The sequence below is a fragment of the Morone saxatilis genome, unplaced genomic scaffold (genome assembly GCF_004916995.1).
Source record: "Morone saxatilis isolate NCDOM2014 unplaced genomic scaffold, NCSU_SB_2.0 Contig18, whole genome shotgun sequence".
NCBI classification, from domain to species: domain Eukaryota; kingdom Metazoa; phylum Chordata; class Actinopteri; family Moronidae; genus Morone; species Morone saxatilis.
The window spans coordinates 2,523,386-2,537,954 of NW_023339740.1; the positions used below are offsets into that span (position 1 = coordinate 2,523,386).

Here is a 14,569-nt window from a genome sequence, read left to right on the forward strand (position 1 = left end):
TTAGGTTTGAGATCGTTTGGCCCCAAAATCATAATCATGATCAAATTTCGATTAATTAGGCAGCCTTAAGCGAGAGGCATCCATAAAATACACTATCCATCTAACTGTTGAACATTTTACCAACGCAAAAAGAAGTAAACTAGAGAAGACCAGAGAGCTTTTTTCACTGGAACAGTGGCACCAAACCAGCTGAGAAGTAATTTGAGGAGGAATTTCAGGTTTGACACCGTAGTTAGAAACATCGTGAATTAAGGTCACGCTGTTTGCTACTGCCGCAACGTTAGCGTGATCCCTCAGTGCCAGCAGAGGCACAGCAAAACACTTCTAGAGTGTAATTTGCACATTTGAATTGATTTGAACGAACTGTGTATTTAGACTGTATTTACACATTACAAGACAGTGTTCAAGGACGACGCTGCACTGCAGCTCATAAAGTGATGAAACAACTGATGTGGCTTAGACCTGGTCCAGGTTTAAAAATACATCCTATAACCCTATCCTCATAACATCAATTCTGAAACCAACACAGCAACAATGTAGAGAAGTTAAAGTCGAGGTAACCTGATTCTGTGATGTGCCTTTAGTCTCAGACAGAAACCTGTCAGCAGAATTAGTCTGGAGCTGTGCCACAGTTTTACTGCAGTCAAGGTGAGATTTTCATAGATTATATAATCATCAATGTTACTGAAAGACAAAACTGGCCTCGAATCTTCTTCTAAGTTGGTAAAAACATGTCTCAACCAAGTACATGTACTTTGAGATTTAATTGAAGAGCACCAGATCGCAAGTCTTCTCAATTTAACACCTCTCATGTGGAAAGTGACCACACTGTCATCTCACTAAATTCTTAATAAATTCTTTGGTACGACACAAAGCTGTCAGTGAAAGTGTCTAAATATCTTTTTATCGTTTGTCTGCACATTTCGTGTTCAGTGTGATTTTTTTGGAGTTTTCCCTCCAAGCCACAAAGTTGTGGATGTCATGAGCAGGCATTTCCACTTTGTCCACACACCCACCCACTGTTGTATTTGCCAGCAGTGAAAGCGAGTAGGCGGTGTAGTAAAGCTGTGGAGTTCACAGGGGGAAAAAAAGGAAACATTCTGGGAAACTCCCAGTTCATTTGAGTTTGGGAGCAGCGGCTCCAAATGGGAGGAATTTGCTTGTGCAAAAGACCGTGACGACTGCTGTTTGAGACAGCGGGAAGAGCTGTGCATTCACAATGTCGCTGTCATCTTTTGCACTGCTGCTGAAGCCTTTGTGTGTCATTACAGCTTAACCACCTAAAGCACTGCACGTTCATTACACTGTGGCCATGAATGAATACTTTGTCTTCACTCTAAGCACCTCTAACCTTTGTGTATATCTCTCATTTAGTTGTCATTATACATAAGAGACATTGATGATTGCATTCGAGCCAGAAAATGTTTTATGAGAAATACATAGTAGTACCTTCTAAAAAAAATTATGTTTCTTATGTCACTACAGAAGGGTAAGCTGTCAAATGTGGAAAGGATTATTACATTAAACTGAGGCAAACTGCCTCATGCTAATTCAACCAACACTTCCTTTCACAACTGCCGTGCTGTAAACCACAGTGCTAAAATACGAGCGCTTATGCGTATACAGTGTGTAGAGGTATATTTATAGAGACTGTCTGATGTACATATTGTGCTGTCCTCCTCTGTCCTGTCCCTTTGTCCGGTATATTAGGGCCTGATGCCCTTCCGCTGTGGACTGTGAATCATTTTAAAGGCCTGTTCCAATGTTTTACATGGCTCATATTAATTTTACTACAAATGAAATGTGTTGTTTTTCTTCCTAACAGCTACTGGTTTCTGTTCATGTCACCACTGTGCAAACATAAATGTGTATAGATACTATCCTTTACTTTTTGGTCATTTTAGACAAATTTTCACAACAGCCATTTTGTCTTGAAGTAGGGTAAACACAGGTGTTACCAGTGATACTAATTAAGGCTTTGTTCCATTTATTTCATGTCAAAATGGCTGCTGTGAAAAAGGTATTGTTGATGAACATTCTCTGGTTGCAGCCTCTCAAATGTGAGGATTTGCTGTTTTTCTGTGTTTTATATAAGTGTTTTTAAAATGTGGTACCAATACCCCTCTGTTGAGTACTGCAAGGGGTACATGAGAATTAAAAAATAATGTTAATTAAAAAAAAAAAAAAAAATGCATAATTCGTAAAATAATTACACATTAAAAAGTTTAAATAATTTAAATATCAGTGGAATAAACCACATTATATATTCAGTGTCGTCATCACCATTATCATTAAAGCTGCAGTAGGTCACTTTTATGACAATATCTTTTTGTCATTATTGCTGAAACTTTCACTATATCCTGACAGTAGAACAGATAATCTGTGAAACAATCAGGTTCCTCTGACTCCTCCTACTGCTCCTAATGGAATTTGCAAGAATCCACTGGGCCTGAACAAAAACAACCAATCAGAGCAGAGAAAGATAGCAATTGCTGAGTACTACTGTCAGGATATAGTGAAAGTTTCAGAAAATATGACAAAAAGTTACTTTTATAAAAGTTACCTACTGCAGCTTTAACTGCAGTAAAATGTCAACTGTAACTTAAAAAGACACAAGAAGAAGAAAGGCAATGATGTTTTGTATTTGTGGTTGAATTGTAGAACCAATACAGCTGAAAGGATTAGTGCTAAAAAATACTGTCAGTATCAGGAAGAATATATTTGAATGGGACTCACTTTTTTACTATTTTTTTATTCTTTCATTTACCAAATGATGAATTGAGAAAATAATTGTCAGATTAATCTATTATGAAATAATCATTATTTGCAGCTCCGCTGTCAATGCAGTGAAAATTTGTAACTTTGACCAAAATAAAAGCATACATGGTGTCACAGTGATTCGTTATGAAACTAGACCAAGTTTCAAAGTGTCTTTTAGGCAAATGAACCGTGGCAGGGAAACACATTCAAAACGAACCTGGACATGCTTTGGTAAAAGGTCACATTCCTAAACATTAATATGTGTTTCTTGTGTTGTTTCAGCTGTGTTGGGGTGGATGAAGATGACGCTCCAGATATTGACATATATCACTGTCCAAACTGCGAGAAGACCCACGGCAAATCCACATGTAAGTATCCCCCCCCCTCCCCCTCAGGGAGAGTCGTGTTGGCTGCTGCTGACAAAAAAGAAAAAGCGAAACAACTGCTGTGATAATTTCACTTCTTCTCAGCTTTCACTTCTTGCCAACTTTCTGTCACGCGGTATAAAAGTCTCAAAACAGATCAAACCTTGTTGGAAACAGTTTTTTAAGGAAAACAAGATTGTATATGTGAATGTGGAACTCAATTATTTGCTCAAGTCATTTTCTAAATTCTTGATGTTAAGTGTTTTTTTATGTTTTGTTTCTTCAGTGAAAAAGAAAAAGAACTGGAGCAAACATGACACGGGGCAAAGCACAGACATCAAAGCTGTTCAGAACGGCAGTCAGGTTTTCATAAAGGAGCTTCGCAGCAGGACGTTTCCCAGGTAAAGACATTTGTTCTCATTAGTGAACTGTTCAACTGTCAACACCACCAATACATAATAATGTGAGATTAAGTGGCGACAATTAAACCTTCTATATATTTGAAATAGTCAGACTTAACACTCTAATTGGGATCACATTTAATGAATTCAATTCTAATGAAATTAAATAATTCCTCATATTGATCAGGGCTCTAGAAATGTCATTTAGGACTTTTCTGGTCAATATTGATATCCTTACTTTATAAATGATCCCACTAGGGGGCACTGTCTTATAACTTTTCAATATGTGCTGTCTATGGATAGATTTGTCTTTGCACATGCTGTTTGTACAGCTATCAGATCTTATTCAGTTGCTTCCATTGAATTGCTTCAACACGTTTCACACATGGCTCCTTCCCTCCCTCTGGCTGTGTGTGTGCTCCAGTGCTGACGATGTGGTGGTGAAGCTCAGCGGCAGTCAGCTGACCATGGATTACCTGGAGGAGAACGGCTTCAACGAGCCAATCCTGGCTCAGAAGAAAGACGGCCTAGGCCTGTCCATGCCGGCCCCCACCTTCTACATCAGTGATGTGGAGAACTACGTCGGTGAGGAGCTCAGTCACTGTAACGGCACTACTGCTGCTGTTACTTGTATTATTACTACCACACTAGCACTGTTCTTACTGCCACTGCAACTGTACTTGAGACTTGTACTACAGCTCCTACTATAGCAACTATTGCTGTAAGGCTCTGACATCTCCACTGCTGCTGATACCCATACTACTGCTGTGACTAATACTACTACTGCTATTACTGTCACTACTCTAACCACTATTTAGAGTAGTGTAGTGTACTAGTGACCTACTGTAGTACTGCTTTAACTAATACTATAGCTACCACAAATACTATGAATACTGTTGTCCTGCTGGTACTACTGTTAAAGCTGTAATTATTTGTACAACCACTACCCCTACTTCTGCTGTGGCTACTGCTAGTGCTGTTACTATTACTGCTATAACTATATCTATTGCATTACTACTGCAACTACAGTTGCTACTGTTACCACAACCATTACTGTACTGATCAACACTAATATTACTACTACTTTACTCTACTGCTACACTAGTGAAATTATTACTGCTATATAAATACACAACTTCTAATGCTACTGTACTACTATAATATCCAAGAATGTCTTCATTTATAAAGCAGATCAAAGCTGTTTTGGGCAGTACTTCAAAATAAGAGCATGAGCAATAGAAAAGGTAACATTAAATAAAGACATAACATATCCTGAGAGTCTTTATTAAAGTGACGGTTATCCAATTTATTTATACTGTAATATTTTAATAAGTTTATTTCCCCCTTAAAAGAATCATAAAATAAAAAATGCACTCTACTTTCCAATAGGGGGCGCATGTGTTCTTCATTTTCCCTGTGCACTGGTGCTCAGTGATGAGATCACTTCTTACATATCAACAGTATACTGCTACAGACATATTTTGTAAACCAGTTTTCTGTTTAAAGAAAATGTTTAGCTTGTAGGCGGTTAGTTTTTCTCCAGCTTGTTTTACCTCGTCTCCTGTGTCCTCTGTTATTGTCTCAGGTCCCGACGTCGGCGTGGACGTCGTCGACGTCACCAAACAGACCGACAGCAAGATGAAGCTCAAAGAGTTTGTTGATTATTACTACAGCACAAACAGGAAGAAAGTGTTAAACGTCATCAACCTGGAGTTCTCTGACACAAGGTACACGTGCTGTGTCTCACACACACTGGGTTTCGAAAGTGAGATCTGGCTTACGAAAGTGCCAGTGTGGAAAACTGCTGCTACTAATTTTTGTTTCTGTTTTTCTGGGCCAGGATGAACAGTATAGTGGAGAGTCCACAGATTGTGCGGCGGTTGTCTTGGGTAGAGAACTACTGGCCTGATGATGCGCTGCTCGGGAAGCCAAAAGTCACCAAATACTGTCTCATCTGTGTCAAAGACAGCTACACAGACTTCCACATTGAGTGCGGTGGCGCCTCCGTCTGGTACCACGTCTTAAAGGTCTGTCACAGAATTGGCCTTGTAACAAAAATAGATATTAGCCAGTCAGTGTCATCATCCTCAGCCTGTGATATGATGAGAAATTTCCCACAGATTTTCTTTTATTCTGAATTTATTCTATAAGTAGCCTTCAAGAGGAATACAACAAACTCCATGTTTGTGTTCGCAGGGAGAAAAGATCTTCTTCCTCATCAAGCCCACCTCTGCAAACCTGTCTCTGTACGAGCGCTGGAGATCATCGTCCAACCACAGCGAAATGTTCTTTGCCGACCAGGTGGACAAGTGTTACAAATGTACTCTGAAGCAAGGGCAGACTCTTTTCATCCCATCAGGTCAGAGCTGCACAGGAATATAGCTGAACATGATTTAGAAGAACACAGCCATATACATTATACTGTTTGGTTTGGGAGAGAAAATCTTGCCATTACAGCGTTGCTACAGGGGCAGCAGTGTTGCAAATGTTGAAAAATGAAACCTCTGCAACATGTAGCTGTGATAACAGACCTACAAAACCCTCATGTTAATTCAAGTGGAGATTCCGAAGACACCAAATGTGTATAAAATGACATTTTATATAATGTTTAGTTCTGAAAGAATTAGCTGATTTACTCTGATTAGGGGAGGGAGATATGGATAAAATAATCGTAATCATATTACAAGTCATTTTATATAATATGTTGTATGTATGTATTTTTCTGGACTTGGCTAAAATTAAATACCAGGCAAATAAAAGTGCTACACTACGTTGATCTGGGATTCCCAGGCATCCTGGAGAACCTGGAAATTGATTAAAATGAGCCCTTAAAAAAATCTTCTCCCCGCTCAGACCTCTGCCTCCGATAGCCTGTGGATTTCTTTCTTTTATTCTGTACCTGAGACACTTTCTCATGAACCTAAAGAAACCTAAAAAGAGTAGGAACCCTGGTTAATGATCCTATTTTAAAAAGTACAGAGTCCAGTACAGCCAGGGAAAGACAGAATGATATCGTTTAACTGCTTCAAATCGCTGTCTGCTACTGTAGCTCATGATCATTACATGTTCGTACTGGTCCTGGTTGTTGTCAGGTGTTTGTCCCATGTGGAGAACACTTAATCAATTCAGCAATCTTAAATAATGGTAGTAATAATAAGTGTAAATACCACCAAATAGTAAATTGCAACAAGTAATAATGAAGATTTTTCTGTGATCTTTCATTAGAAATATTGAATGAATGAATGTATTTATTATTTACAACCACTGGGTTCTGTTTACCTCAGGTTGGATCAATGCAATACTGACTCCGGTCGACTGCCTGGCGTTCTCCGGACACTTTGTCCACAACCTGAGCGTGGAGATGCAGATGAGGTTGGGACACCTGACTTATCACACACACACACACACACACACATGTTCAGCCTTTAAGCTGCCTTGTCCTCGTTGTTTTTGCTAATTTGCCTTTTTTTTTTGTTTAATTGCTGTGACCCGCCATGCCTCCAGCAGACAGTCATGTCCTAATTTGGGGGGATTTAGTGTGACTTGGCTGATCTCACACAGCACTTTCCACTGGATCCTCATTTTGGACTTGTTTTCAGCTCCAAATTCCACCAATCTGTTTATGAATTCCCCACATTTGGAAATACCTTGTGAATTGCATAGTTTGTTGCAATAAACCCGTTGGTAATGCATGACGATGTTTAGCTGAAACATCTTGGTTTATTCCCCTCAGAGCGTATGAAATCGAGAAGCGGCTAAATGTCAAAACTCTCACCCCCTTCTTGAACTTTGAGACGGCGTGCTGGTACGTGGGACGACATCTCCTCGAGCGATTCAAAGGTAAACTCTTAAATCAGTCTGATGTATTTATAGGTTTCATTTTTGCTCTAATATGTGGTATTTTAATGTAAACTTACATCCTCATTTAACTCGCCATTTCTCCAGAAGAACGCATGAAAGCGGAGAAAACACAAACAGTGTCAGAAAGGCCTTTTTTCCGAGCTGCACAATCGGCGTATGGCTGCGTGTCTGCTGCACAGATGAGGAGCTGGATGCTCTAATATTATTTCAGTCATTAAATCGGTGAATCGCCGAGTTCACAGATGATTAGCTTCAAAAGGTTTGGCCCAGCTAGAATCACTTGCTCCATTACAAGCCTGTGTTTAAACTCCCCTCAGCTGGCTTGGGCCAATTGTTTATGTTTCCACCATTTTCTGTGCATGTGTGCATATTGTGTGTGGCGCGCACTACTTCTAACCCACAAGGCCTTACCATTAATACGCCATTATTCTTTTTAACTTCAAGGTCAGCTCTTTCAGTGCAGGAAAAAGACTCACTTCACTGCTGCTGGTATTTTGCCTTGATGTTATTAATAATTTCCTGTTTTGGTTGTAAATCCACTTCAGTTGATAGGGATACTTAAATATTCGGACGCTGCTTTTCAGCCATTATACTCAAATTAAAGAGGAAATCCACATTAAAGCTGAATTTGCATAATTTGTCATAAATCAGGGCTGTAGCCGTTGTAGTTTAATGTAGAATGGTGAGTCTTTGCCAAAAGTTTGACCTAAAATTAAAGTTAAGCGTGTCACTGAGAGGTATAATCTGCAACGGCGTCACTGAGAGTAAAGGACTGTTTTTGGTTTGCCAACCTAGGGGTCCCAACCCGCGCAAGAGGTCACCAAAGCAAAGGAGTGTAAAGAAATCTTAAAAAAGAAAACTACTGTAGGCCTTAATCTCAACATTTTGTTCAACATTTGAACAAAATAAAAATAAAAATGTGAACAGGAACGTTCCAATAGCCAGGCCGCCAAAAAAAAAAAAAATGGTAAAGACCTGAACACGAGATGTATTCAAAGAACCTTCACGCATGTACAGCATCATCCTGCATTAGAAAAGTTCAAACTAAGAGCTAATGGAACAATGAGAATAAAACACAGAATTCATATTAATAATAATACAGACAGAGTTCTCTAAAGTTGTCATCTCTGATGTAATATTCACAGGAAATAATCTGCTTGAAATTCTTCCAAATCACTCATTTTATACAAACTTCCTGCAGTTAGTGTTCACTGTTGACAGTTTATCAGCTGTTCTCCACTGTTATTGTTATGCATTGAATATAATATGAAATATCCATAAAATATGTCACTGAGTCACTTTACTCTGTGATAGAAATGGGCCCTCTGAAGGAAAAAGGTTGGGAACCAGTGTTTTAAAGGATCATATCAGTGAGTTTGCAATAGAGCCCGGTCGAGCTTATCGCAGATACTATATCTGTATCAGCAAATATGCTGGCTACAAATAAACAATTTTAGTAGAAGAAGATTTACATTTATATATACATTTGAGGTAGTGTAGAAACACCATTACATAGTTTGTCCAACAGAGAGCGCTGACTGTTTATTTTTCAACTGTAAGGACCTGCTCAGTACATATCTTGATCACAATTCTTAAAAAATCTTATCCATATCCAATATCTTTGTTATGTATTTATGTTGAAGAAGTATTTATTGGCTGATATATTTTGATTTGATTAATTGGATTTTCGTGTCGTGCACACAAAGTGCCCAACCCTCACAGGTTTATAAGGGCCAAAAATACAGCTGCAGTGATCAAACATTTCAGCTCATTACAAAATGACAGATTATAGATTATTATACGGCTCGCTCTTAAACTAGTTCTCCATATTCATCAAGACAAAAGAAATGATCATAAATGGAGGACATTTTACTAAGAAGTACAGCCCTTATGTCCTCATAGACAGTACTGCAAAACAAAACGTACACCTCGCTCTCAGTTTCACCTAGAATAGACAACAAGCACAGCCTGTCCTCCTCTGCAGTGGCATTCGACCTTCCAGTCTCTACCGCTACTGGTAACGTTCCTGAACGCAACTGTGCACAGTCTTTTGTTGAATTAGTCTTCATGTAAGGTTCTACACTGTAGCTATTCTTTAGGAGACAACAAGTTTCTAATTTTGGTTTATTCTATATATCAACAGACTGTGTATCTCTATGCATGAGGGACAACATTATAATCTCCTCAATACATACATATATATATACATATACATATATATTATATTATATTGTTATATATCTATTATAGTTTGCCAACTTAACTTTTAAACTAAAAATCATGTTTTCTAATGTTTTTGCTGACTTGTCAACTAAATGCTCAAGGAAGATGTGTGACAAAAGAGCATCTCAAAGCTTATAAATAGATGTATTATATCTTATTATAGATGTGAAATAAAGATCATGCAAGTGCACATGGGAACTGTAACCATTTGGCTACCAAGGCTCTCCCTAGCATATAACACTATTCACCAGTAGCACAACAGAAGGAAGTTTGAATGTTTTTGTCCTGCCTGGGTGTTTTAGTCGATTCAGGAAATAAAGGAAAATGAATTGATTCAAGTCACACTTTTTAAATAACATAATGTTTAATCTTTGGGCTCGGAAAGTATTTTCTAAATCAAAGGGCTCAAGTCCGAGTGAAGTCATTTAAGTCCACGTAAAGTGCCACGTTTTTTTTACTCTGTCAAGTCTAAAGTATTGATGCACAATAATTATCGGGCCAGATAAATGATAAGGGTATATAAGTATATTATTACAAATTATCAGATAATTATATTAAATTATCAGTTGGCATTAATAATAATTTATTTTGATTTCCTATGCAAAACATATGAAAGCCAAAGTAAGATATGTTTGTGAAGTTTTTTTTATGAACTTTACGCGAAAAAATAGAAGGATTGAAGAGTCAGAACTGTTGTTTGTTGTGGTGTAAACAATAGTGGGAGATTTTGTTAGCCTGTTTTACCCTCAGGTGTGCATATACTATATACTACAAAAATGTGAAATTATCAGTTTTCTTGTCGGTATCTGCCCACGGAAGCAGGTAATTATCGGTTATCATATCGATTGAAGTGCAAGTCCTAGTCCAAAGTCATCACATTTTTGACTCGAGTCCAAGTCATGAGACTCCTTGCCTCAGCTTTATTTCATTGTACTGTGAACAGCTGACAATTTTTTTTTACTTTTTGTTAAAATCACCATGAATCCAGCCACATACTGCACACACAGTAGTTACATTTGACATTGAGAGATTGAGCTGATGCACAGTGATTCAGAGTGAGTGAGGAGAGAGATGTTGACTGTATACCTTGAGAACTTTAACCTATTGTGATGTCACCCATTGGTTTGTGGGAAACTTTTAACCGTATTGGCGCGCTATTGGGTTCTTCCACCATTTTTAGTTGGAGAAAGATAAGTTTAGCAACCAAAGTAACAGAATCTGGAATTTTCCATATTCTGAATCAGACACTTGCCTAGTTTTGAACAAGTTTGATCTGAGTTTAAGTGCGTTTGGAGCTGGAACAGAACTCCACTGAGAAATGACATTGTCAATCAACCAAGGTAGGCCTTTTCTAATTTTACTTTGTTTAAAATGGCGCACCATTTCATTTACTAAATTGAACATCGTTGCTGTATTGGAAGGAAGACTGAAACTACAACGATTGGAGGACCATTGAACTCTTTAGAAACTGCTTTTTACTGAGCCTAATAAATCAAGGTCAGAAGGTCAGGCTTATTTTCTCCATAAGGACTGCATGGTCTTGTTTTGTTTTTGTTTTTTTGCAGGCCAATGGCCACTCCCCCTGGTTTGGGCCATACATAGAATGCATTGACCTCACTTAACAGACCAGGAAGCTTTGTCCATTATATATACTGTCAATTGCACTTTTACACACAGCACTGGGGACTGAGTTTGGGGCTAAGGCTCTGGTAAATTTGGTAACAGGACAGTTTACCTAAAACACACGTCACCCCTGTTGACAGGGGAGCTGCCTCTTCACTGTTCACTGATGGAGTGAATTAACTTCACGTGGTGATCTCTTCAGAACATTACAGGACTGGTGTCACGTGCTCATCTGTTCTTGTGGTTTGTGAGAGGCTTTTATTCAGTTACATCCTGTAAACCTCTTGCTGCCACTGAATAGGTTCGCTCTAGTCTAACTCTATGAACTGATACCTGCATCATGGAATGCAGGAATCTGTAGCAAAGGTTTTTTGGCAGAGGAAGTGTCCGGTTTCCATTTATAGTCTGAGTAGGTATTGACCAAATCACGTTTGATCAGGCTTTGGGTCAGGGGTCAAACGGTTCATGCATAGAGGAGCAAAAGAGGCCGGAACGCAATGGCGTTGAAATACAACCTCCAGAACCGATCTACTATTGTCGAGTGAGAAATCTTGCTTTTTAATAAAATGTATTTGTAGGCAGATTAGCTTAAATGTGTCACATTAATTCAACAGCATTGACCGTGGCCCCCCAGAAGGTTAATGATTGGTCAGACAATATTGCTAATGTGTTCCAGGATTTTTTAAGCTAACGGCCTTGACTTCTCCCAATTTTTGCCTTCATTAAATGGCAAACATTCTGCCATTTCTCTTTCTGCAGGTTCTACATAACACAAATAAGCAACCAGGCCCCCCCATACCTGATATCATGGTGGCCAAATCATCAATGGAGCCCTTCAGAGCTTGGACTAAAAAGCAGGTATGGACACATCAGGATACACTTGTCGTCAGTTGTCCCATCTAAGAGTATTGGGTGAAAAGCAATGGACAGACTTGTATGTTTTCCTCCTTAACAGGCCCTCTTGGCATCATGCAACGCATGAGCTTCCTGGAGAACATGAAACCATTCTCAGCCTCATTAAGGATCTTGCCAAAGAGATCACGCTTGTCAGAAGGTACTCTTTATTTTATTTTTGCGCATAAAACATGGATACAATCAACCCATCTCTCATCAAAGGTAGTTTTAAGTTGCAGTAAGAAGGACTGCCGGGTATCGATTTTCACATCAATATCGGTGATGTTTGTGAAATCGCGGCTACTCAGATTTTCTGTATATTATCTCAAATCACTTATCCTGTTTTGGAGGACACAAGGAAATTCACAAAACAAACAACACTTGGCATCGTCCAACACACGATTTTCCACGCATGCAAATTGATTCTACCAAATCTCAACAATATAGACAAATGGCAAATCACCAAGGTACCAGATCTGGTGCGTCGTGCGATGCCTTCAACAAATCATCAAGATCAGCAAAATGTTTGAGGTTTTTTACTTAAAAGGTCCAGTGTGTAAAACTTTGTGGGAACTCATATTCATTGGTATGTTTTCATTAGTGGTATTATTAACCTGCAAAATAAAATCGTTGCTGGTTTTCTGTTACCTTTAGAATGAACTGTTTTTATTTTACAGAGGGAGTGGGTCCTCTTTCTACAGGATACTGCTATGTTGAGCTCTCGCAACTGTTTTTACCAGTACGCCCCTGAGGCGGAACAACCCAAAAAATGGCTCTAGATACGTGCCTTTCAAAATTTCAAAATCAGTTTTTCTGTTGCACCATCTGCAACTTCACCACTTAGGGAGCTCCCTAATTCCTACACACTGGTCCTTTAAATCGTGAAAATAACGGAAACTAAGGTGTCAGACTTTGTAATATAGATAGAATCAGCAAAAGTTTGGTACTTTTTTACTAAATACATAAATAATGTCTTATTTATTTATCCAAATTATCATTGAATCTACAAATTGATCAATTAACTAATCACTTCAGCCCTAGTTCAGTGGGGCTTTAATTGTTTGGCAGGGTGTAATTGCCACTTAAAAAACTATAGCTCACTTTACAATTTCCTGCTTTTATTCCTAGAATGCAACAAAAGCCATTAAGAGTGAGCCCAGCATTAAGGTACCTGTGGAGGAACCACCATCCACCCACTCTGAGCCTGAAGAGCCCGTTTCCCCGGCCCACGTCCCCTCGCCCAGCAGAGAGAAGGCCAGAAAGAAAGCTTCCAAACCCCCGAAACCTCCCAAGCCTCCCAAACCCCCAAAGATGCCCAAGGCCCCCAAGCCTCCGAAGGTGCCGAAGGTCAAGGAAGGAGGAAAGAAGAAAGCGAAGAAGGCGAAAGAGTCGTCGCCACCTCCTAAACCCTCCAGTTTCGCAGCTCTTGAGTCCCATGCAAAAGACATCTTGAGTAAAATGGATCAGCCAAAAAAGACGAAGGTGAGCGGATGCTAATTGTTATTATTTTGTGGAATGATTATCTCCTTAGTTTTCACATTATTTGAGCCATTTTGCATCCCTGCTTGTCAGTTTTAACCATACATGCAGGATGGCAAAAGCAACCCACAGTTACTGTTCAATGAGATTAATGTTTGTTCGTCAATAACTGTCTTTGTTCAAATGTGTCGATATTACAGGCTGTTAAGAATGTCCTGAGTATGTCAGAGAAGGAAATATCAAAGCAGAACAACGTGGAGAAGTTTGAAATCAGAGAGCAGAATAAAAACAAGACTGAAGCAAAATGGAAGTATAAGGTAAGAATATTTAAGCTAACAAGTTTTGTCATGTTTTAAACTAATGCCTCTTTGTAACAGGCCAAAGCAAATAACATCACAATCCCTTAAAAGTTCAAATAAACCAAAGGCTTGGCGTCCTTTAGAAAAGAAGACTCAAGCAGTTGTGAAGGTACAAGAGTAGCTGAACAGAACAAAAAATGCAGGATCATCCAAAAGTGATTTGCACACTTCACTTCAAAGCAATCAGCAAAAATAATGATGTGGCCTAAGTCGCACATTTGAGGCCTGCAGCTCATCAGAGCTGCTCCAGAAACATCCACCCTCCCAGAGTTTACCTAATGGAATTACGCCACGTCTATATCCACCGTGCTCCATCTAAGTATTTACATATGCCCTCATCTCTTGTAAAAAAAAAGTTTGTTGTATCATTATTGCCGAACAACGGAGAAAGGTTTTTCAGAGCAAAAGTGTAATTTTGTTGAACGGAAGACATTGAAGGGCTTCAGTTTCATGGAAAATTCAATGCCAAACGGCTGTGGAATGTTTTGCAGTCCCTCCAAGGATCTCCATCCAACTGCTCCTTCGCATCAGGCCAAACATTTACAGATGGAGTGGAGAGAGCCTGTTAGATGTTTACCAAGGTCACCAGAGACCACATCTTCAC

General features: G+C 39.0%; 1 protein-coding gene across 1 annotated transcript in view; it reads left to right on the top strand.

Moving 5' to 3' along the window:
• phf2 (PHD finger protein 2) overlaps positions 1-14,569 on the top strand; it is a 33,719-nt gene that overhangs the window by 9,043 nt on the left and 10,107 nt on the right. Inside the window, exons 2-12 of the mRNA XM_035661682.1 lie at positions 3,043-3,128; positions 3,412-3,526; positions 3,951-4,111; positions 5,112-5,253; positions 5,367-5,553; positions 5,723-5,885; positions 6,811-6,898; positions 7,260-7,389; positions 11,993-12,091; positions 13,256-13,609; positions 13,807-13,923. Of these exons, the coding sequence (XP_035517575.1) occupies positions 3,043-3,128; positions 3,412-3,526; positions 3,951-4,111; positions 5,112-5,253; positions 5,367-5,553; positions 5,723-5,885; positions 6,811-6,898; positions 7,260-7,389; positions 11,993-12,091; positions 13,256-13,609; positions 13,807-13,923 (1,642 nt within the window). The remainder of the gene's footprint in view (positions 1-3,042; positions 3,129-3,411; positions 3,527-3,950; positions 4,112-5,111; positions 5,254-5,366; positions 5,554-5,722; positions 5,886-6,810; positions 6,899-7,259; positions 7,390-11,992; positions 12,092-13,255; positions 13,610-13,806; positions 13,924-14,569) is intronic.